General features: G+C 40.1%; 1 protein-coding gene across 1 annotated transcript; it reads left to right on the forward strand.

Annotated features, from left to right (window-relative positions):
* Window positions 1–5,290: 5,290 nt before the first annotated feature.
* Window positions 5,291–12,538, forward strand: LOC141590333 (uncharacterized). The gene is made up of 4 exons (XM_074410931.1): window positions 5,291–5,628; window positions 5,887–6,446; window positions 6,582–7,064; window positions 12,282–12,538. Exons 1-4 carry the CDS (start codon window positions 5,291–5,293, stop codon window positions 12,536–12,538), a joined length of 1,638 nt encoding a protein of 545 aa, XP_074267032.1.
* Window positions 12,539–25,319: the final 12,781 nt, after the last annotated feature.

A 25,319-nucleotide genomic window follows, 5' to 3' on the forward strand; every position in this document is an offset into this window, starting at 1 on the left:
ATACTGAGGTGATTAAACTATTGATAAGAAGAGCTATGGTCGTCACCTTTCGGTCCTTAAACCGCCCTAGAGCGTAAACAGCTTAACTTTCGCCCTCACTGCAATACCCTATTGTAATTAAGCAAGCCTTCCCTTCCAATCTTTCGATCTAGGTCGGGGTCAACTAGATTTATGGTCTCCTGCATGCATTCATTCGACCGGATAACAGTTAAATTGCCTAATACAATTCCTATCGCAAGTCTAACCTATTCAAGTCAGTTAAAACATTGCTACCACGGCTTCCCTAATCCTAACATACTACGGGGAATTAGCTAGACATAATTAAGGGAGAACAAGAAATAAAGAAAGAACAAATAATAAACATTAAATTAAATTAAAGAGGAAAAGAGAAGAAAGAATTACTGAATTAAGTCCGGAAATGAAGAAATAAAAGTAACAGTGAAAGTGACAGAAGAAAAGTAGCGAAGTGGAGTGTGTGAGAGAGTTTACAATGACAAACTGACTTCCTATTTATAAGAAAATAGGATTAGCTAAACCTAATGACGGAATTAAACCTAAAAAGCCCAGCCCGTCAACAATATCCACTCGATCGACTAACTAAGGCACTCGATCGAGCAAAAGCATAAAAGGAACTGGTCGATCGAAAGGAAAATTAGTCGATCGAATACTTATTCATCCTAAAACCACTCGATCGAGTAATAAATCACTCGATCAAGTGAAACTTGACTTCAGCAGCTCATCATTCTTGTTAGTTTGACTTTGACTTGTCCTTTTAGCTCCCAAAATAGCTTCACGCATCCCAAGACAGCTATATTTCCCGCTCTGAATTATCTCTTCCTCCAAATGCATGCAAAACGGACGGTAAATGGCTTGATTTCGCTACTTTCTGGTTCATTCCTGCAATTAAGACAAAATACACCAAAGTAGCATATTCGGGGCATTTCGTAGCAATAAACTACGATGAAAGCGTAGAACTACGTGCATAAAATAGGCTAAAAAGACTATATAAAATGCACGTATCACCAACCCTGACACATCAAGCAGCGAAAGAAATTACATCACCCTTACTAGTTCGTCGAAATTTCAATTTAGTTGAAATCGTTGATTTTATCTAGGTATAGCACAAGTGCTAGTTTGTATATAGTATAGTTGATGTTGTTGTATGCTGCTACCGTTGTTATTTTCTGCTGCTGCTGTAAATTATTGATGCAAGTTTCGGAAAGAAATGCAATGAAATTGTAATTTAAAAAAATAAAATAAAAAAATAACAATAACAACGGTTAATATTAGCAAAACCGTTGTTATTACTTTCCTTCTAATAAACTATTTAATGCGCACATTACTATCAACAACAAGTTTATTACATAAAACCGTTGTTAGTACCTTCCCACTCACTCTTTTCACAACGGATAATATGTAACAACAACGGGTATAGACCGTTTTTAAAATACTTACAACAACAGTTTTATTTCATTAACCGTTGTTATTACTTTCCCACCAAAATATTATCCAATACAATGACTTCTTTTTACAATGGTTATAAAGCGTTGTTAAAACGTTTGACAATGGTTTTTATCAGAAAACGGGTATGGATCATTTTTACCTGCAGGTTAGCTTAAAAACACGTTTGACATAGACAATATTTCGGCCGTTATGCCACCGAAATTCGTAAAGAAATTACGCAAAAAGTAGTTAGAAGTAAATACAAATCAAATACACAATTTGAAAGTGGAAGTGAATTAGGTACATGTGGTTTTGAAAACGAACAGGGCCTAGATAGCGAAATGTGAAGCTGACCCCGTCAAAAAGGTAAAAATAGTGCTCGAAAATGGGCAAAATGTGAAATGGTGAGTAAAAATGGTACCCGAAAAAGGTAAAAACAAAATGACCCGACGCGTGACAGGGATTGCTACCCCCAAAAAAAAAGAAAGAAAATAAAATTGGTAAGTGTGATTGGCAGCCAAAATGTGAAATGATCGCGTATCGGAAAATGTCTCGAAATGAGAATCCCGTCTCGAAAAATAAATCTGTAGTTGGATAGGACAAGAATTTGGGAAAGATACCCGAAAACCCGTATAGCATCAATTTGCTCTCTATAGGAATATGAAATCATACCTAAAATGGAATTAGGAAATTCCTTCACGCTGATTGGTAGAGAACAAACCCCAAGAAGAGGCACAACAGGAGCTGCGATTCTTCAAAGAGGCGCAACATTTGCTGCGTCATCTCTTGAGCAGGCTTCCTCCAAAGCAAAATTAAGAAAGGCTGAATAGTATAAATACAGGGCTCGTATATCACGAATTAGAAAAAGTTAAACGTTTTTTAGTCATGGAAAGAGAAAATCCTTCTTTCAGCTTGATCATGGCAAAAACTCGCCGGAATAAACAACCTTGTGTTACTGATTCTGAAACTGATGTAACAACATTAGTGGTGGATTCTGGAGTTTATATTCCTGAAGCGGAAACATTGGCAGCTGAGAACCCTGTGGTTATGGTGACAGCGACAGCTTTGGATGATTCGATTGTTGAGGATGTTACGGAAGAATATGATGACCCAGTTCCAAGTGCAACTGCAACTGTGGCGCAATTGCTCAACCTTACGGGACAACTGGAAAAATCGGCGGCCACGAACATGGCAGGTACCGTGTCCTCTCCTATTGTACCCCCCCCCCCCCACTTAATTAGGGATAGAAATTGCAAAAACCTGGAGTTCTGTAACTAAACCATCTCCTGGAATGAGTTTGCATTATTGTGAAAAAAGTGCGGATACCAAAATTGTTGAAGTTGAGGAAGAGGATGTTATGGAGGAAATACGATTTTGGAAGAACACCCTTATGGGGAATTTCCTGGGCTCTAAACCAAAAATACAGCAGGTTGATGAATTTGTTGCTAAAAATTGGACTACTGTGACTCGTCCCATAGTCCAGTATTATAAAAAAGGCTGGTTCAGCTTTCGTTTCTGCTCAGAGGAGGATATGAATGAGTTGTTGAAAGGCGACCATGGACAATGGGCTTAAGCAATCTAATTCTAAAGCAATGGTCCCCAAAATTTTCAAAGGAGATGGATTCTGTGTCTATTGTTCCAGTGTGGGTCTTATTTCCTTATTTAGATCCCTTTATGTGGTCTGAGAAGGTTTTAAGCAAAATGGCTAGCATTGTAAGGAAGCCTCTCTTTGCTTATTTAGCAACAACCCACAAATCTAAGCTACTGTTTGCTCGTCTTCTGGTAGAAGTGGATGTATCAAATGACCTGCCTACTACTGTCACTTTGACTTCTCCTTATCATGGGGAAACAACACAACGAATTATTTATGAGTGGCTGCCATATTATTGCCATTGTTGCAGGAAATTGGGGCATACAAAAGAACACCGCAAATTCACCAAGATTAACAAGAAGCTTGATGAAAAGGGGAAAGCTAAGGAGGTTGTGCAGGAGTATAGAACTGTCACACAGCAGAAATCTTAGCAGGCTCCCTGAAGCAGAAGCACTTAGCTCAGAATGCCAGTTGCTAGGCCATATACCTCCTAAGTTGGTGGATGATAATTCTGTTGGGAAGGAGGTGGGGAGCTCAGAGCTTGGCTCCTCATCTGTTGTTCCAGAGAAGGTATCTCTCACTGATGAAAAAGAGGTGGGTTCAGGATGCACTGTGCTAGGCAAAAAGTGCTCTGTTTCTGGGGGAATGCCTGAAAAGGAGGGGATAGACCTTACTACTACAGAATATGGTGTTTCTGTGGCAAATAATTTCACACTTTTGCAGGAAACGGGGACATTGGAGGATACTTGATATAGTGGATAATTTGCGGTGGGGACCCACCCGATCCAGGGGACATGATTATTTCATCTTGGAATTTTAGGGGTTTAATGACCCAATAAAACAATTGGAAGTTAGGGTTATCTTTATCGAAATAAAATAGAAGTGTTGGGGCTTCTGGAAACTAGGGTTCGTTTGAATAATTCAGCTGATATTAGTAAGAAATTTTCTACTTATACTATCATAAATAATTATTCTCATCATTATAATGGTAGGATTTGGGTTTTTTTGGATGTTAGGAGGGTCACTGTTGTTTCTGCTCTGGTTCATGATCAATTCATTCACCTAGAGATCTTGAACAATGGGACCAATAAAATTATTTTCATCACTTTTATTTATGGTAGCAATGATGCTGGGCATAGAGAACGATTATGGGATGAACTAAGGAGTTTAAAAGGGAAGGTTACCAACTGGATTATATTGGGGGATGTCAACATTGTTAGGGATATGGAGGAGAGACTTGGCCCTAATCCACCATCTGTCACTGAGATGATGGCTTTTAATCAATGTTTATTGGATTGTACTTTGGATGACTTGCATAGCTTTGGTTGTGAATACACATGGACTAATAAAAGAGAAGCCACTGCTCGTGTTTGGTCTAGACTGGATAGGGTACTTAGTAATCCTTCTTGGTTGATTGAGTACCCTAACACTCAGGTTCATGTCCTGCCTTCGGGGATATCAGATCACTCATCTCTCCTTGTCAATGTGTAGGATAGTTATAAGCCTAGGAAACAATTTAGTTATCTTAATTGTTGGGCAGATCACAAAGAGTATGATGTTATGGTTTTGCAGGCTTGGGGGTTACCTGTGAGAGGTAATGTCATGTTCAATTTTTTTCGAAAATTGAAACATGTAAGGAAGAGTCTTATTAAGTTTCATCATACTAGCTACTCTGGGATATCTAACAAAGTGCAGGACGCTAAAAGAGACCTAGAAGCTTGCCAAATTCAGCTCCAAATGAGGCCCTTGGATCCTATACTTTTTGAGCAGGAACAACAACTGCTTCAACAGTATTTGATCTTTAAGAAAACTGAGAGGAGCTCACTGACACAAAGAGCAAAAATTCAGGATGTTAAATATAATGATGCTCCAACTAGCTATTATTTTTCCAACATTGCTGCAAGAAAGCATCAGGTTACTATAGGAAGGATAATGGATAGACAGGGGATTGAGAAGGTTGGAACTCAGGATGTGAATCAAGCTTTTGTTGAATACTATAGATGGCTGTTGGGTCAAAATGTGGCTGTCAACTGTGATTCTATGGCTGAGTTGAAGGGGACTAAGATTCTTACCTCTGACTGGGATGGGCTTTGTAGGGAGATTACATAGACATAAATACAGACTGTTGTGTTGTCTATTGATTCAAACAAGAGTCCAGGTCATGATGGGTTTTCTGCACATTTCTTTAAGAAATCTCGCGAGACTATCAAGGAAGATTTCTACAAAGCCATTCAGTCTTTCTTTAGAACGGGGAAAATGTCTACGCAAGCTAATGTCACTTTACTTGCTTTAATTCCCAAAAAACCTGTAATGGCTACTGTGATGGATTATCGAACTATTGCTTGCTGTACAGTGTTCTATAAAACTGTTAGCAAGATATTGTGTGCTCGTCTGAAACCTTGTTTGTCACAAATTGTGGGCAAAGAACAGGGGGCTTTTGTTCAAGGCAGGAACATTTTTGTGAATATCATGCTTACTCAGTCCTTGGTGAAGGGTTATGGACAAAAATGGGTCTCTCCAAGATGCTTAATAAAAGTGGACATTAAGAAAGCATTTTATTCCCTTCAGTGGGAATTCATAAACAAGATGTTCCAGTACTATAATTTCCCACCTAAATTTAAGGACTGGATACTAGGGTGTATTTCCTCTACTTAGTTCAGTTTAAAGATTAATGGTGATAGAGTGAGGCAAGGAGATCCCCTTTCCCCTTTCCTCTTTGTTATGAGCATATCAATCCTATCTCGCATACTTGGGCACATTCATCAGCAACCCCAAGTTTCATATCATCCAAAATATGGGCAAGTGAGGCTCAATCATTTAATTTTTGCAGATGATTTAATACTTTTTGTCAGGGGTGACATTCCATCTGTTGCTGCTGTTACACAAGCTCTTGATTCTTTTGTAAAAATGTCTGGTTTGTGTGCTAATCCTGAGAAGACTAATATTTACATGGGAGGTGTTAGAGATGATATTAAGAAGGGGATACTTCAGGCAACAGGTTTTATGGATGGAGATTTTCCCTTTAGATATTTGGGAGTGCCTTTAAATGATGGGAAATTGAACAAGGGCATGTTTGCTGATCTTCTCAATAGAGTTCAAAAAGCTCTACAACACTGGTCTATTTACAAGCTCTCGTTTGCAGGGAAGATAAGTTGGTTGAAATCTGTCATTTTTGGCATGGAACAATATTGGTGCTCCACTTTGCAGATACCTAAAGAAGTGATCAACCTAATTACCAAATTTTGCAGAAATTTCTTATGGAATTCTGAGGAAGGGTGCAGAAAACTGATAATGAAAAGTTGGATGTCCTGCTGTGCACCATATCAGGAAGGTGGTTTCAATATAAAGGAAGTGCTGGCTTGGATTAAATGTATACTGGGGAAATGGATTTGGGAGTCAGATGAGGAATCAGGTAGCCTCTGGTCTGAATGGCATCTGAAATATAACATCAAATCTTGGAGCATATGGACTGCACCATCCAAAACTAACCACTCTGAAAGCTAGCGCAATATCTTGAAGGTTAGAGATGAGTTGTTGCTACACACAGGGGACATTCAGACAGCTAAGAAGTTCCTGAGCAGTTGTGTTCATCAGGGTAAATTACAGCTCCACCTGCTGTATGATAAGTTCAGGCAATGTATGAATCCTGTTAGCTGGGCAAGGGCAGTATGGCAACGAGCAATACAACCTAAGAATAGTGTGTTCCTAATCTTGGCAATGGAGAAGAAACTAGCCACCATTGATCAACTAAACTGCAGAGGCATACAACTGGTTAATCGATGTGTTCTTTGTAAGACTGACAATGAGAATCACACACACTTATTTTTTAAGTGCTTGTTCTCCAAAGAAATTTTGCAAAAAATTCTCTCATGGATGAAGATTTCTGGGCGTACGAATAGTCTCAGCAATGAGATGCATTGGAGTTCTAATAGATGTACTTGCAGACACTGGAAAACCAAATGGTTTCTAGGATGTCTAGGAGCTGTGGTGCATAGCATTTTGGAGGAAAGGAATGCTAGGATATTTAGAGGTTTGGAGCATAGTGTGGAATTTATTATTAAGAAAGTTCAATTTCTAGTAATTATAAGATTATTGTATGTGTCCCAATCACATATAGAGGAAGAAATAGTAGGGTCTCTAGCTAGTTTAGTAGCTTATATTGGTTCACATTTTTGTAAGATTGCCTTTCTATTCCTTTTAATAGATGAATATATGGCTTGCTTTTATTGCAAAAAAAAAAAAAAAAATTATATAGAGGGCTCGTATAGCCATAATCTTCACAATTCTCTTCCCTATTTCCGAGGCATACATCAAATACTTCAAAATATTTTTTTCTAAACATGGATGCTTTTGAATCCCTACTCAAGGAGGGCACGAACGAATTTTGAAATGTGGAAAAACATGACATGACGGCTTTCTACATCGGATCCATCATTAGCCTTAAACAAGTAAAGGTAATAAAACCCTTCTTAGATGCTTGTCTTGAGTATTGAAATTCTACTTTTCATGTATTTTCCTTCCCTGGAGGCAAAATATGCCCTTTTCCCTAAGAAATAGCTGCAATTGGTGGATGGGATTCAGAACATCTTCTAGTCTTGCCTCTTAATTTCCAAGGATACTTAAAAAAATTTAGGGACCTCTAAGGACTGACCAAAGCCGAAGTTGACCGTCTAGTGACCCCTAATGGTGTGAGAATGTTCGACTTGCTAGACCTATTTATCAATATGGAGGACCCCACATTAACGTATGCTGCGAGGCGCATGGCATTCGGTTTTTTGCCTACTACACTGCTACATCTTGAAGGGCCATGTTGACTCTGAAATGAGAGGAAATCTTCGTTTTCTTGGAATAATTGAACAAATAACGCTGCGCAAGAGCCCAAATTGCTTGATACTGGGAGAGATTATCCTCAGTTTGGATAATAGAAAGGCGAATCACGAGCTACCTTACCTTAGGAGTCCCATTATTTTATAGGTAAAAGTTAGGCTTTTTTATTCTTTTTCTTTTCGTTTCGTTTTTTTTCTTTTTTTTCCTCTTTTTTTCCGTTCGTTTTTTTTCGTTCTTTTTTTTTTTTTGGCCATGGGCCCTCATGAGACGGTTTCTTGTTTTATCTTGTAGGTCTGGCTCATGGTAAGAGTTTGATTGATCGAGCCCCTAGTTGATGTACATGGATATCGCTTGCTGTCCCTTGTGATGACAACGAGGCTCTACATGGTTGATTTACTCGAGTTTGCAATTGTTGGGAAAACAAGTTGAAGAGTGAAGGAGGACCTTTGATCAAGTGGATCGTCCCATGGTGGCATCTCAAATCATTGACAGGAGTATTATCCCTTGACCCTTCTCATTCTATCTGCATTCCTGGCTTTGAATTCATGGTTCATATATTCTCGAAAAGGCTCTTGAGACATGTTGGCCTAAAGCAAAAGATTCCAAAGCTTGACACTGTACCACAGACACCGTTGGCACACACCTCCGAGTATTGCCGTGAATGGGCTCTTCGTTGGTCTCAAAGGAACATTTGCTACATTCATATTCTTGTGGGTTCCGAGCTGTTCGTCCAAAGAATAAGTCTAAAAGAACCCCTCCTGCTGAGAAGTTGGTGGTAGATAAGAATGGCAAAGGCAAGACCACGAGAATGATCGTTGGTTATTCGGTCCAAAGTAGCAAAGCCCCCCTCCCCCCCCCCCTCGACGTCGAGATAACAAGAATGACAAAGGTAAGGGCAAGATGGAAGCATAAGAATAGCCTAAGTCTCTTATTAGTATTATTTATTAATGTTGTAATAAAAAGGGTGGATTTTTAGAATCCTTATCTTAGAAGTTTAAAATTTCAGCATTTTTATATTATTTGAATAAACAGTTGACTTTAGCTAAGAAGCTTTCATCTAGTCCTTATTTACTCTTTCGAATTTGAAATATAAAAGTATTTGTCCTTCAGTTTGCACATTTAAAAATAAATATAATTGGGTTGTATCCCAGCAAAAGGATTGGCTACGTATTTACCGTCAAGGTAAAATCAAACCCATAACATAGTTCGAATAAAATTGTGCAAAAAATAAATGTTCAAAGCAAGAACTTTAAAATGAACGTAGGAATGAAGCAAGGTGCTTTACTTACTCCTAAATTGCAATTAAGACATTTTGACGATGCTGAGGATGATATAAAATGGCAAAATGCAAGGGCGGGATACCAATAAAAAAGGGGATAGACGAGGACCGTGTGGACGTGTCACAAGAGTGGTACGTTGGGTCACGCATGGCGCGTTCGATGTTGTGTAAGGGTGCAACACCCCCATAAGTCGAGATCCTTCCTCAAGGCAACCCAAACGCATGGGAGTGTCAAAAGACTTGATTTCACAAGTTTGTAGCGCGAACAAACGAAGTAGAGTACTTTAATACAATACTTAGTTAATAACAACATGACATAGATAAGTGGCTAAATTAAAAGATACAAATACTACATGTTTAAGGGAGGTACCAAGCCCTCCAAATTAGTACAACCAAAAGAATAAAATGAGTCATCGAATCGAAAACAGGATTAGCTAATGTGTCGACAATCTAAAAAGTGAGATCGCTCTCCAAAAGCCTCCAACCGTGTATATGCATGCTACTTGTCAGACACTGCTCCCCATATGGGCGAAAATCACCATATGGTTCACCACAGATATTTTAAAACCCAAGTGTTAACTTAATAATACAAATGCTCAATGAATGCTACTAAGAAGGACGAAATGATTATGTAATAAATGTTAAGACAACCAACCATGATTCCTGCCTATGTATGAAATGCATAAGATCATACTTCAAGTTCTCACCTCCACATCACTGATGCCAGTGATACGTCCACAACAACACATACCAACATTAGGTACTCGGAACACATCCGTGGTACCGCGCCCAAGAGCGACTCGAGTCCCCTGCCAGACATCGTGTCTCAATCACACGAGTCCCTCCAAATATCAAGTACTAAATGTGCACGTCCCCCTTGGACTGGGAAGCTCCAAGAGGTGACTTAAGCGGAAGACGGTTTTCCAACCGCCTTTCGTTTCAAAAACAACAACCAAGTATACTCCAGAATCCCCCAATACCAATTAATTAATACAACAACAACACAATTAATTTCCAACAAGAATAATCATCTAATCACACAAAGGATAATATGTCACAATGCTCAATCCTTCATTAATTCACCCCTTTTCATGTAATTGCTTCCTAAAATGTTATAATGCATTCTAACCAGTTATGTGACATTTAACCTGTTGGAGTCTTGTCCTCCTCAATAGTGCGTCTACTCAATAAATCTCATAAAAAAAATATTCGGGTTATATGTTTTATATACTTGTCAGCTGGTCAACGTTAATCCGTAATGATTGGCTGACTAGAGTTTGACATTACTGTCTTAAGACGGCGGTGATCAGCTGATCTCATTAGATCACACCTATAGGATGATGCCCAAATTGAAAAACTAATTATTTGTATGAGATACGATTTAATTAATTCCTTATATTAGTTGACTTGTTATAAGTCATGTGAATGTATTATTTGATGACAAGTTACGAACTCGGGCCAAGGAGATTTATTATTTAATTATATGATAATTAATTAATAAATATTAATTAGAATTTATTAATTAATATTTAATTAATTAATTTTATACGGTATGTGTGTAAGTTGTGAGGCGGAGGTAATTAGCTACTATATTTACAAGCGGTTGTACAATTAGCTAATAAGGGTTCTTAAGACACGTTTTATATTGATAAAATGGTCTAATAATTAATTAATAGTTAAGGGGTCATTAGTTGTTAATTTTTTTTATCTAAGTGTTAAATAATCAAATTAATATTTAATTATATAAGATAATTAAATATAAGACTTATAAGCATTTGTGCGACAAATGTGGGAAATCGAAATGGACCAAATAAGGTCCATATGGACCGGTTTTATGAAAGACTTTTATGTCCAACAATTGTTAAATTGTTTTACTAGAAGCACATGAAATGTTACTCAATTCTTTACATTTCATGTTCTATAAATACCCACCTCATGCAACATCATTTGGGATAAAAAACTGATGTAAAATTTATTTTATTCACCTCTATTTGGCCGGTCCATCACTTGGGGTTTAATACTAAATTTTTCCTCAATATAACCTCATATTTTCATCTTATAATCATCACAAAATAATATCAAACTATAATATAAATCAAATATTATTAGTGTAATAATATTGGTAGTTATATACAACAAGGTTTTATACTAATATTATCTAGTTAATAAAATTAGTATTATTTGTGCTAATCTTGGGTGCAATCAAAGGAGGTACTCAACTTTGGGTACTAAAGCTTAGAGGATCATCCTTATCATTTTTAGCTCAAGAACTACAAAGGTAGGAAACCTTTGTGGTGCCCTATATTGCCTTTTTTCACCATTGTAAGGAATTTGTCTTCTTATATTCTTGCATGCATGTAGATTTAGACAGACACATAAATTAACTACTAATTTTATTGTCATTAGAAGAGTCTAATGAGTGTCTAAATACTCACAAGTGGTATCAGAGCATTGTTACATACATGCTTGTAGTCTAAAGACGATTTTTTAAGTTTATAAGATAAATTGATAGAAAATGAATATTTTGTTGTTAAAATTAGATTCTGCACAAAATATTGTCTTGCATGTATATAATCTGATCGTATGATGATATGCGTCGAAAATTTGATTTTAATAAAATTTTATGGGATAATATTAAATTTTACCACATAAAATTGCGTAAAATTGAGTAAATATGCATTAATTTTAATTAAGAGTTAATTAATTAAGTTGCATTTTAATTTTATGCATGTTTATTTTTAAATAACCACATTAATGTTATATTTTTTAGAAGTGTAATTATTATAAATTAATGTGATTAATTTAGTTAGTTAATTGATTTTTGTTTGATAAAAATTGGTAAATATGGTTATTTTGCAAATAAATATTATTTGAATTTATTGGCTCGAAATTTTTTGATTTTTAACTATGGGAATATGTTCGAAAATGTTAAATGTTTTATTTTGAAGTCATTTTATTTTTTATGATTTAATTTGGAATTAACTCGTAAAATTGTCGCATTATCGATGACTTGTTCCATCCCGATTGTTATGTATAGTGGTCATGAGTTGTATTCTTTTGTTTATTCATTCATGGTTATGTAACTCACTAAATAATTTATTTATATTTAATTGTTTCTTAATTGCAACTTCGATTTCACAGCCTCAGGAAACCGAGATGCTAACCTTCTTCCATTACCTTGGCCAGGTAAGAAGGGGGTGTTACATAGGGATCCAACTGAGGCTGAGAGAGTGGCTAACTTGGCTGGGTCAAGTGGTGATGCTCTGTTCCATCCAGACCAGGAGTACTCGGAGTTTGTGCAGAGATGGTTGGCCTACTGGCCGATTGTGGTGAGCATTTTCCTATTTGTTGAATCATTTCTTCATTTTATACAATACATAAAGGTTGACGATCATTGATACTTGGCAGGAGATCGATGTGACAGCGTCGAACCCACATCTTATGTAACACCCCCATATAACAAGATGCCTTACCAAGACCACCAAATGCATGAAAGTGCTACCATCTCAGTTACCCGAGGAAATATATATCAAATAGACCATCAAAGAATGTACTTTAAATAAATAAGTTTAAAGTGATTACATGACAAAATCCAAAACTGTAAAGTACGATAAAACTGTTCCAAAAACCAAACCGAATAAAGAAAATAAATGTTCGACATAACAGCGAAGACTTCTAAGTGACTCTTGATGACTCATGCCCAACTAATCCCTCGCGCATCCGAATCATACTTGCCCAACTACAGTTTTTTAAAAAACTAAACGAGGACAGTTACTGCATACACAATATAAGATATACAACAACAATACACAGACACAATTCTCCAACACCGTCACATCACCAATCATCTGACTAGCCTGAGGGTCTAGTCCAGCCAGATTATGACTGGTTCGGTTTAAACTCATCGTCAAAAGCTACCAACCAAAACAATATTTATAACTTCACAAACTACTCTTAGTAAAGAGGTAAGTAAAGGTTGGATCCCAAGGGACGGATATTTGTAGATACCCGGTATCTGCTGAGACTCCAACAAACACCCGATGATTATCGGACTACAACATGCTTTGGAATCGCGGCGTTTGATCGACAGTTCGTGTACAACTTTACGTCGGAAAACTTAAAACGATTTCGAAAATAAAACTTTTCAAAACTTTTCAAAAGTACCTGGAGTGTTTAATGCATGATGACGGGGTTGCAATGACACTAACTAGAGTCTTAACCGACATTGGACCAAAAACCGACTCAAAATTCAAATCTCGACTCCAACAACGAGTCAAACCGAGTCAAACACAAAAAACAAACCATTCAAATGCTTCCATGTTAAGATTTCCCGGATTCATGTATGGTCAAGTATCAAACATGTGCATACAAATCCTAGGATAGAACAAATCATGATTGCATTTGTGTGAAAGCGACAAGACACCTCAAGGACGTGCGACGTGGCTCGCGCCTCTTTGAGCAGCCCAGGTGGCCACGTCGCTCAAAACTCACACAACCACTCATTCTCCTATAAATACCCCTCAATTGCCACCATTTGAGAACTTACGCGAGTGTCCGCCCCCTCTTTTCTCCCTTAAAATTCTAGACTCGACTTCCTAAGTAATAATCCGACACGTGTTTACGACCTACCGATCGTAAACACAAGCCTTACACATTGTTTGGTACCGTCATCGTGCATTAAATCACTTGACCGACCATCTCGACCACTACACCATCACTAAACTTAATAAAACACTCTTTTTACATACTAAAACGGTTTTAAACCGAGTCTTTTCTGACAAAACGAGTTGATACACTTACGTCGGTTTCTCGCCATAAGCCAAGCATGTAAGTATGAGGGTGTAAATATCCTTCTTTTATCATGTATTTACTTGTTTCATGACTATAACATGCTAAATCATGCATAACATGGTCCAAAACATGGGAAGAATGAGACAAACCGGACTTTTTGGTTGAGGCAGAGGCTACTTACGTAGCACATAGGCTCGCGCCTAAAGCACCCTGCCCAGCCTTAAGTCCAATCCGTGTTTGGTATCTTCTTTTCCTCTATTTTTCATTTTCATATTTGTAATCGGTTTTTACCGTTTCAAGTATTTTCAAACCATTTTTCACAAGTTTTAACCATAAAACATTTTTCACCCTTGGTTCTCAATACCATGACGGTTTAATCCGTGTTTCGGTGATAATATTTGGTTAGTTACATTTAAAAGTTATTTTAAAACCTTTTATTTCATTTCTTTACATTTTGGGATGTATTTTAAAGCCTTTCATCATTTCTTTACATTTTCAAAATAAATGTATTAGTCACCAACACAAAGTCATCCTTGGTTCTACATACCATGTCGGATTTTAACCCGAGTACGATGCTGAGTATTGACTAATTATATTCAAATGAACTTAAAACAATTAGTTCATAATTATTTTCAAAACTATTCATGTCAAGCTTACAAAGTCGAACCCGACATCGAATACCGTCAAAACAATGATGATTATTCAAGTCATGTTCTTCAAATCAACACAACTACGGCCTAAACGGTCCTTTCAAACCAAAACGGGTTCATATACCCATTTCTCACCACGTTTTATAAACGTTTTTCAATGGTCAGAACACGTCATATACCGTTGACTGACCCGCGCCTAAACAGGCCTTTTCTTTTCCTATTTTGAAACCAGGGGAGACCCCCTTATATCGCCAATAGGCTCGCGCCTCATCTGGCTGCCTGGTGCAGGGTATGTTCCCTTTCCAGCATTAATCTAGGATGATCCCGACTCCGGCTAACCCGGATATAGGATGGATCAGAGGACTAACTTGCTCATTCAAAAATCGTATTTCCAAAATGCCTTACTAAGACAAATGGATCACGTTATGCACCATAAACCTAATTCCGTAAATGGATGTTTAATTTCCGTCTTGCATGCAAATCAATCATAAATCTAACTCGACATCTTATACTTGATACTTGGATTAAATCAATCAACTTAGAAAGCTCTCATATGCTAGGTTTAAACTATTGGATGCGCATTCATGCATTTAAACCGTTTTATCAACTTTTGCATTCAACCAACCAAGATCGATCAGTAGAGGCCGCTACCCCGGGCGGGATTGGGTGTCTGATTAAAGGGCTTCCCAATACATACCTTCACCTCCTACTCAGAAACTTTGGATAGTGGACGACCTTATCCAGGGCGTACGAGAGTCATTCTAGAGAGAGGATGCTAAAGAGGGACGATTCCTTATCTTTAGTACCTATGTCAAACACTACTTTGTGCTTCGTTTGACCGAGGGCTAAAGTGGATTCGAACGGGTTCCAAGCATCCCACAAATGCTTGGTGGTGACTCCAAACATCTCTAATCGTTTCGAGACCCTTGCCGAGACAAAACCGACCGATCTAAAACTATCCGGTCAAAAGCATTTTTACGCCGCTGAGCGTGGCTTTCAAAAGACCGTTGTATGTCCACAGATTGGCTGGGCGTGTAGGTGGCTGTGTCCACAGATTGGTGACTCCGCTGGGGAGAACTAGGACACTTGTGTCTTTGTGATCCCTAGATGGTGAGACTCGAACGAGGTCTTGGTTGGAATGCATTAATTGATATTACGGTCACGGTCGGGTTCCTTGTCCGGGCCCACAACCTAACCCTTTTCGACCAATTGCCTCGTCTCGTCGGCGTGAGTTTTCTCATCCCCGCGTTTCGAATCCTGATTGAGTCAAGCATACCATTGACGTTACACATTTTTGTTCCATCAAAGAGCTTTCATCACCTTCGAGCACGAGGCTAGGGCACCCTCCTTTTAAGGCAAAACCCGTGTCAGCATAATGCATAATATAAAGAAACTGTGAGTGCTTATGTGCTACTTGATCATAAGTACTTCCGTGTCATTTTCAAACTCTCAAAAAACACCCTTTTGCGCCGTTATAATGGCCGTTTCAAACCTCGGTCTTTCCCCGATCGTTGTAAACCTTTTTAGGCCGTCGTAAAGACGATTTTCAAACCCGGTTTTTATAACCATTTCAACACGCCTTTCTAGGCCGTCGTAATGACGATTTTCAAACCCGGTTTTTATAACCATTTCAACACGCCTTTCTAGGCCATCGTAATGACGATTTTCAAACTCGTTTTTTATATCCATTTCAACACGCCTTTCTAGGCCGTCGTAATGACGATTTTCAAACTCGGTTTTCTACAACCATTTCAAATCACTTTTTTACGTCGTTATAATCGCCGCGTCTAGACACGAATTTTAACCCTTTTCGTGCCGACAATTGCTCTTTCAAAACCCGAGAAAAGCACACACCCTTTTATCGAGACACTTTCGGGATCCCGAGGACCATACACCGTCCTCGAGATCTCTTCAAACTTTTCAAACCCGATTTTCAAAACATGCAATTTTGAATTTCAAAAACCGTCTTGGGAAACAATACATTGTTTTCCGAGCCGACTCAAACTCAAAACCGTCTTTTGCAAACAAACTTAAGTCAACCCTTTCAACTGACCGACTTGCGGAGATCCCTATCTTCGGAAGCCGTCCATAAAACGACAAATGAATCTTTTTGAAAATCTCTATTTTCGAAAACTTCAGTCCACCACTCCAATTCCGCCTCGTGTCGTTCGAGTCGAAGCAAACGTACTTATGGGTCTTTACTTATGAGTCGTCTCACCATGAGACTCGTCTAATGGCGTCACGCCGTTACGTTGGACTCGTGTCAAAAGTTTGGTCAATACCGTCACGTAATAAATCGAGTCAGCACCGAGGTACCACACACGGTTATCCTCGTCTTGTGAGTCTGTTCTTTGTCTCGTCCCTTGTGTTGTCTGCGTTCAGTCTTTGAACCATGTGGGTTTGAGTTGTAATGTGAGCCGTTTTTCTGCCTCAGAACCATGGCCCCGTCTTCAACTTCGTCCAACAACAACAATGATAACAACAGGGATGTCACAACTGCTCAGCTAGCCAACCTACTCATTGCTCTTAAGGTCACTCTGGATCATGTCGAGACCCGTATCGACACCCTGGAAAACAAAGAAACTGGAGAGCACAACACTCCGCCCTTAACTAAAACTGAGAAAAGGCTCAAGCTCTTGGAAGAACAACTCCTAGCCCGGGGTAACAATATCCATCTTGAGAACAACCGAAGATTTGAACCTGTTGGAGATCAACTACCCGAGAACTTTACCCTGACTGATGTGCCCATATTCAAGGGAGTGGGGGACCCACTCAATCATATTCGAGCCTTCAAAGACTACGTGGCCATAAAAGGGGTTAAACATGAACTTTTAACCCGGATCTTTCCATCATCCTTGGAACCGATCCCTCGCCAATGGTACTATTCCCTTGACCCGAAGAACCTTAATACCTGGGATGAGGTCGCAGTTGAGTTTGCTAAGCAATATGCCGACAATGTCGAAATTTAAGCCAATACCCGTACTCTTGAGGTCCTAACCCAGAATGACAAGGAAGGATTCACCGAGTTCTTAACCCGTTGGAGGAGGGTAAGCACTCAGTTGGTCAGCAAGTCGAGTAAGTCAACCTTGGTAGAAAAGTTTGTCAACAATCTACGCCCGGTATACGCCAACTTACTAAGGTACCAAAACATCAAGACCTTCCAAGACCTGCAAATCCTTGGGACACGCATTGAAGATGACCTCCGAAAGGGTGTCCTAGCCAAAACCACCGGTAGAGGCTACCACAGATCCACATCAACCGGATCTCGCCCTTATTGTCAGACGAACAAGATTGATGAGGTCAACCTCCTTGAACCAACCGCCAAGAGATCTAAGCGCCCCCATAGAGTCTTCACCAATATACGGTCAACTTATGCAAGCGCCCTAAAAAGGCTTATAGACCAGGGGAAGCTACAACCGATCGGACCTACCCCGGATCCGTCTGATGCTAAGAAATCCCGCTTCTGGAACCCTAATGCCTACTGTCAATACCACCAAGGGAAAGGTCATGACACGGAAACCTGCTTCAAGCTCAAACACATCATCCAAGACATGATCGAGAAAGGGGAATTACCTTTGCCTCCACCGACTAAACCAAATAACAAGACAAACCCTTTGGGAATCCATGCTATCTTCGATGATGAGCCGACCATGGAATGCTCACACCTCATCCTACCAATTGATGACGAGGTGAATGCCCTGGAGAAAGATTCCTCGGACGGGGTATTTGTGTTCAGTGCCGCAACAATGCTTGCCATGTTCCAACAAGTTGAGGAAGCTATAACCAGTCTCTCCGAAAGGATTACCCAGCTTGACGATGCTTACCGCCGACTGATTTTCAATCCTCCAACACCACGCTCGTGGGAAGGTCCTCCGAGCACCCAAAACTACCCTCACCAGGATGGATTGCTCCCGCGACCATTCTTGCATGCACCTCACGATAACCACAACAATCACCTTCACAATAATCAACCTCACAAAAACTACCCTCACAAAAATTTCCCTCACAAAAACTACCCACCGAGAAATACCCCTCAAAGGTACCCTCGGTATCCCGAAATCAATGGCATTTGGAGAGATGATGTTAAAGATGTCTATATCGTCCCAGGGAAGGTTAAGTAGGTGAAAGAGATCGGTCATCTTACCCTGTCCGGAAGCCCCTATCAAAACCCGAACAATTTAACGGTCGCTCCAACAACGAATGACCAAGTTATCCCGAACATGGATACTCAACCCAAGGCTTCGAGAATTCGATCCTCAAACAACTGCAGAAAGAAAAAGCCGAAATTTTAATTTGGCAACTGATTGCTACATCCTTCGAGCATCGGCAAGATCTACTATAAGCCTTGGGAAAACTGACTGTGCCCTCTAACTCCTCCCCGGAAGAAGTGGTGGCACACATGACAAGGGATGTCCCTGATTTGAGCAACCCGGTCATCTTCTCCGACGAAGATATCGCTCCCTTCGGAGCCAACCCCAACCTGGCCCAATACATCACCGTACAGTGCCTCAAAAAGAATGTGCCTATGGGTCTTGTGGATGACAGATCCGTGGTGAATGTCATTCCTCTCAAAACGGCTCATAAACTGGGCATCAAAGAAGCTGATTTGGTCCCAACCAATCAAGGAGTACGTGCCTATGATGGCACTGGTCGTAAGGTCGCGAGGCTTATCATTCTAACCATCGCAACTGGACCACTGGAAAGGCAAACCAGTTTTTAGGCAGTCGACATCGACGCCTCCTTCAACATGCTCCTGGGACGTCCCTGGATTCATGCCGTCAAGGCAGTTACTTCAACTCTCCACCAGAAAATCAGGGTCCCCTTCAACGGGAAAACGATCACGATTCCTGCTTCCCCGATCAAAGCCGTCATGAGAAAGGGAATAGCCTCCCAAGCCATCGAGGAATATGACAATGAAATGTGGGGATTTAAAGCTGTGAATGCCATAACCGATGAATAAACGCCCTTTGATTGTGACCCGTTTCCCAACCTCACAGTCAACCGCATTCTGATGCGCCAGGGTTATTTCCCGTGTTTACCCCTTGAAGAGTCTATTGATCCAAAATACTCAAGAGGGGGGGGGGGTGAATTGAGGATTTAAAACTTTTGAAAGCTTTTTCGATTATGTGTATGTAATTGATTATTTAAAGTTTATTGATTAAACTTTAACTAATAAACTATTGAATGTAAAACGAAATATGCAAACGAACGAAAGAACGAGGAGACACACGGTTTTTGAAGTGGTTCAGTTTCACAAGTCGAAACCTACGTCCACTATTCTCGATTAATAAATTTAGTACCTTTCTACGGATTACAAATTTACTAAACCAACTCGTACAACTAACTCTAGCTGTAACTCAATGAGTACCGTTAAATACTCGAGTGACTAACTTACGCTAATAAGAAAGTACTAATGATTCTTGCAAAGGTTCACGTTAATGAACAAGTAAGAAATCAACTAAGCTCTATTATCTTATAATGATAACAATAAGAACGAGTATACAAGTTTAAAACACACGACCTTTCAAAAATAACAAATCGGTTTTTCTGCCTGAAAACACACGGTTTGCTTTGTAAAATTAAAATCAATTTTTATGCTTAAGGTCTCTACTTTAGATGTTGTAAAGAGTAAAGTATTTATAGGAAGGAAAGAGTAGGGCAATTCAGTTTACAAGAACACTAATTGGCCGAATAAAGGAGATATGTTAAGAAATCATATCTTCTATTATCTCTTTCCTAAAAGCCTTAAAAGATAATAAAGAATATTCGAAAAGATAGAATATAATCTATTCAAATATTATCTTTACTATAAATTCTAAGATATGATAAGATTTTCTAAAACAAGAATATCTTTTATCATAAACAAATATATTAAGTAAGATATATAAGATATGTAAAGATATTATTATAGAATAAAATCTTTACCAAATATACCCTAGGTAACACGAGATGTCACGGCTCGTAAGCCTCGTGACTCGTGCAAACCCTAGCTCAATATATGGGTTAGAATTTAGGTTTTAAGAGAGGTTTTGTTGAAACCCTAATTACTAGCAAGGTCCAACTCATAAGTTGGTCCAAAACAACTACTAGTCAACGTTCAACATAAAACTGAACTCCGCACTAAACCGGGCTTAAATAAATAAATACTTTTATCAAAACATTTAAAATAAACTTTAAACAATTTTCAAAAAGATTTTGAAACACTATAAGTCGTGTATAATAAACTCAACATTTCAATGTTATAGTAGGGGAGCTATAACATTGAGCTCTTTTACTAGTAATGTTATAGCTGCAAAGCTATAACTTTACCAATTCAAGAAACTCATTCTTGGTTATCATTACGAGATAATCATCTATACTATTCTAATCTTCAAGGAGATCTTCGAGTATAGGCTACGTCATCATCCAAGCTTGATTAATCTTTAGACGGACTTCGTCTTCACTTAAATCTTGAATGAATCTTTATATTGTTTGATCTTGAATAGAGGCTTGAACATTTCATACTATCATCACAATCTCCATTGTTGCTTGCTTGTAATAAGTTGATTCTAAAACACTTAGACAAACGATTACGCGCAACAAGTATATAAAATATAAAACACCTTGACATCATCAAAACACAAACATATAGGCTATATGGTTCAACACCCCTCAATCCCCTGAAGGACACCTTACCTCCCTTGAATCGGAGAGTTAAGGTGTCCGATCACCCGAGGGAGAATATGTTCCGATCTCAGTCAAGCTAGACTTTGCCGTCAACAACAATGCCGCTGAATATGAAGCATGCCTCATCGGCCTACAAGCAGCCATCACACTTGGCATCAAGAGACTGAGAGTCCACGGCGATTCCTCACTCATCATCAATCAGGTGTCCGGATCATAGAAAATCCGAAGTGACAGCTTAGCTCTCTACTGAGTGAAAATCAATCAAGAGGCCGAGTTCTTCGACCAAATCGACTACTTCCACTTGCCACGAGAAGAAAATCAATTTGTTGATGCCCTGGCAAAACTTGTCGGAATCATCAATATACCTGATGACATGACATCGATGCCCCTATGTGTCGAGAGAAGGAGCGAACCTGCTCACATTTGTGCCATTAACAACGACGAGAAAAGCCATGTCGAACCCTGGTACCAAGCTATCCTCAACTACAAAACCAAAAATGAATCCCCTCCCAACTCTGACCCAAGAGGACAAAGAGCCATCCGTTTACTTGCATCATAATTCGTGATAAACCAAGATCAACTATACAAAAGAACACCCCAAGGGATTCTCCTCCTTTGCATTGACCATCACAAAGCCAAAAAAGTCATGGGAGAGGTTCAAGACGGAGAATGTGGCCCTCACATGAGCGCAATGATGCTTACCCGAAAGATCATGCGGCTAGGTTACTACTGGACCACCACGAAAGCTGATTGCCGTAACTACGTCAAACATTGCCACAATTGCCAAATCTTCCCCAACATACAACACGTACCACCATCCCTTTTGTACACCATGACATCACCCTGGCCTTTCTCAACCTGGGGCATCGACATCATCGGGAAAGTCAACCCAATAGGCACTAATGGGCATTGCTTCGTCCTCGTCGCCCTCGACTACTTCACCAAATGGGTAGAAGCGCAGTCATATGCAGTCTTGACCGCCAAACAAGTGGCCAAGTTCATCCAAAACATCATCATCTGCCGATATGGGGTGCCCCATGAAATCATCAGCGATTAAGGCTCTCACTTCCGGGCAGAAACACAGACCTTGCTGGACAAATACAAGATCAAACGAAATCGATCATCCCCCTACCATTCCCAAACCAACAGAGCGGTGGAGGCATCTAACAAAACTCTTGTCACCATTATCAAGAAAATGCAAGACAACTATCGCGATTGGCCGAGCAAACTCCCATTCGCACTTTGGGGATACCGAACCTCCATCCGAACACCGATACGGTATGGAGGCGGTTCAGCCGGTAAAGTTAGAGGTCCCTTCTCTACGCATCCTACTGTAAAGTCAACTCCCTCAGGCGGAATGGACCCGTCGAAGGTGCGAACAACTCACTCTTCTAGACGAACGGCGACTCAACGCCTTGCACAATGTCTAGCTATACCAACGGCGTATACAACGGGCATTTTACAAGAAGGTTAAACCCAGGAACATCAAGGAAGGCGACTTGGTCCTCAAGTCGGTCCGAGCACCATTACCCGTAGATCCGAGGGGAAAATTCAAACCCAACTAGGCCGGGCCATACCTGGTCAAGAAGATACTTTCGGAGGGCGCAGTGAGACTGAGTGGCCTAGACGGGGAGGAATTTACAAACCCGACCAACCTAGACCAACTTAAGAAATACTATCCTTGAACCGTAGCAACCAATGACCTAACCCTAGTTTTACAACGAGCGACCACCTTAACCCTTTTCAAGTCAAGTTCCTCGGCGCATTCGGATTTGAAATTGCATGTTTTATCGAGTATAAGTTGCGGCACCATGCCCGTTTCGAATGTCCTTTGATCTGTCAAAGGCAACAACACCCCTGAACTACGAGCATGGTTTGATTTTACCTCTTCAGGTGGATACGTAGGCAGTCCTTCTTATACATGAGGGATACAACCACAAAACCCAATCAAAACCGCCAAAACCCCTGAACTACGAGCATGGTTTGATTTCACCTTTTTAGGTGGATACGTAGGCAGTTCTTTCTTACACAAGAAGGATACAACCATCCCCATAAATAAAAAAACCCCACATACAAAAAAACATCTCCATCAGAAAAAAGAAAGGAGAAAACATTCCCTTTCCCCAAAAAAATACAAAAAAAGAAGCCTTTCTCCCTTCCCACAAAAATCCCACTTTCCCAAGTGCAAATGTTTAGGACGATTCAAGCCGAATTGCCTTTACAAAATGGATGGAAGAAACAAGCGTTCACATTTCGACACGAGCAATCTTCTTATTTAATTAATAATGGGAGGGATTACAATTTCAACAACAAATAAAGCTCGACGAGTCTACCACTTGTCAAAGCTAAGGTGTCCACTAAAATACCTCACATAATAAAACTAGCATAAAACACACAATATATAGCTAGTACAACATAATAAAAACTCACAACAATAATATAACATAATAATAAAGTGGGTAATGGAGGTCTTCACTCTTCCATTCTACCCTTGCCTTTTCCCTCAGGGTACATCTTCCCCTTGTTCTTCTAGTTGGCCCCCTAGCATGGACTTCTTCCTCGGAATGGATCCTCAATGGATCTACAACGGCGACGGCCTCCGGTCTATTGCAAGACCCATGTTCGGCCCGAAACGAGCCCATGCACGGCCCACTACATGTTTGGGACCCGAGCTTCTCCTCTTTGGTGGCCTCATCACATCTGGGCTAACTCCATCAACATAATCCTCAAAGAAAGCACGGTTTGCCTTGCCAACCTCTCGATACTTCAAGTCGACAACCTCGTCCTTACGGTATTTCGACCTCTCTTCCAAGGACGAAGCTCTCGACCACTTGACATAAGCAGGAGTCACCCATGTCGTGGCAACGTGGTTTGGTACATCCCGAAGCGGCCGAGTGGCCCACCATCTTTCGAAGACCTCCACAAGCTTGGAGTTCCGGAAAACATTCTCTTGAACAAGGGTATCTTGAGCGGGCACCTTTTCTTGACGCCTCATTTACCTCATGAGCCTTTCGAGATAAATGAAGGAAGCAACCTTCAAACCCACCACTATCAAATAACGAGGACTAGCACCCGAAGCGGGAAACCCCGTGAAGGACCTCAAGTGCCACCATGGCACCACCCATCGGATGTGAGGACCACCCACCTCCGCCAATCTGGCGGCCCAATAGGCCTCGGTGGAAGCAAAACTATCCGAGTACAACTTCTTCCTCACGGTAAGGTGATGGAAGGAATAAGAAGAAGAATCAACAGGAGGCTCTACATACCATAACCTCTCCAATACCCACACTTGGAGGATCCTTGGAGATCCAAACGGGAGAGCTTCTCCACAAGAGCCCTTCTTGTCCAAAGCTTGGATGATCTCGCCAAGCACCAACCATGATGGATCTCTATCATGCTCCATTTGCTCAACAACATGCACAAGAGTCATGCTACCATAGCATTTCGGCCCTTCCTTCTTCAAAGCAACAACAAAGAGGTATACATAGACAAGGCAAAAGGCAAGAGCCCTTCTCCTAGACACCTCCGAAACATTGGCATCCAATCGGTTTAAGAAAATGTTGATAAGTGAGAAAGTTGACTTGACTTGTCGACAAACCCAACATTGAACGGAATTTGTCTTTATAGAACAACCGAGTCGGAGGAAGCACCGGAACACAATCCGGCCACCCACCAGTGGCTCCAACTTTTTTGGCTAGTGGACAAATTTTAACTTTCGGGAAAACGAAAACATGGTGTTTCGAATCCCAAAACCGAGAGCATGCTTCGAGAAATGAGGATTGCACCTTGACTTGACGGAGCACCAACAATTGACCAACTCCCTTGCAAATGAGTTGATACTTCTCGGGAGGCGACAACTCCCGGCACCATTGTCGTAACGCATTCTCAAAGGCGTCCATGAAATATTTTTGTGGAAGAAGAAGAAGAGGTTTTGTAGAGATGTTTTTTGTTTCGGATGATGAAACAATGAAGCACAAACATCCTTATTTATACAAAATAATCAGCGCGTTTTTCAGAAAAAAGGGAGAGCTGGCTTCTATCGCCAAGCTGCTCGCGCCTCTTTAGGCGTGTT

The sequence above is a fragment of the Silene latifolia genome, chromosome 7, assembly GCF_048544455.1.
Source record: "Silene latifolia isolate original U9 population chromosome 7, ASM4854445v1, whole genome shotgun sequence".
NCBI classification, from domain to species: Eukaryota; Viridiplantae; Streptophyta; class Magnoliopsida; order Caryophyllales; family Caryophyllaceae; genus Silene; species Silene latifolia.

Bases quoted from the DNA above. Each gene is read 5' to 3' on its own strand.
- LOC141590333 (XM_074410931.1), top strand. From the start codon at position 5,291: ATGTCTACGCAAGCTAATGTCACTTTACTTGCTTTAATTCCCAAAAAA. The intron at 5,629-5,886 runs GTACTATAATTT...ACTTTTTGTCAG, and splicing joins TTCATAAACAAGATGTTCCA to GGGTGACATTCCATCTGTTG. The intron at 7,065-12,281 runs GTTTGGAGCATA...TCGATTTCACAG, and splicing joins GAATGCTAGGATATTTAGAG to CCTCAGGAAACCGAGATGCT.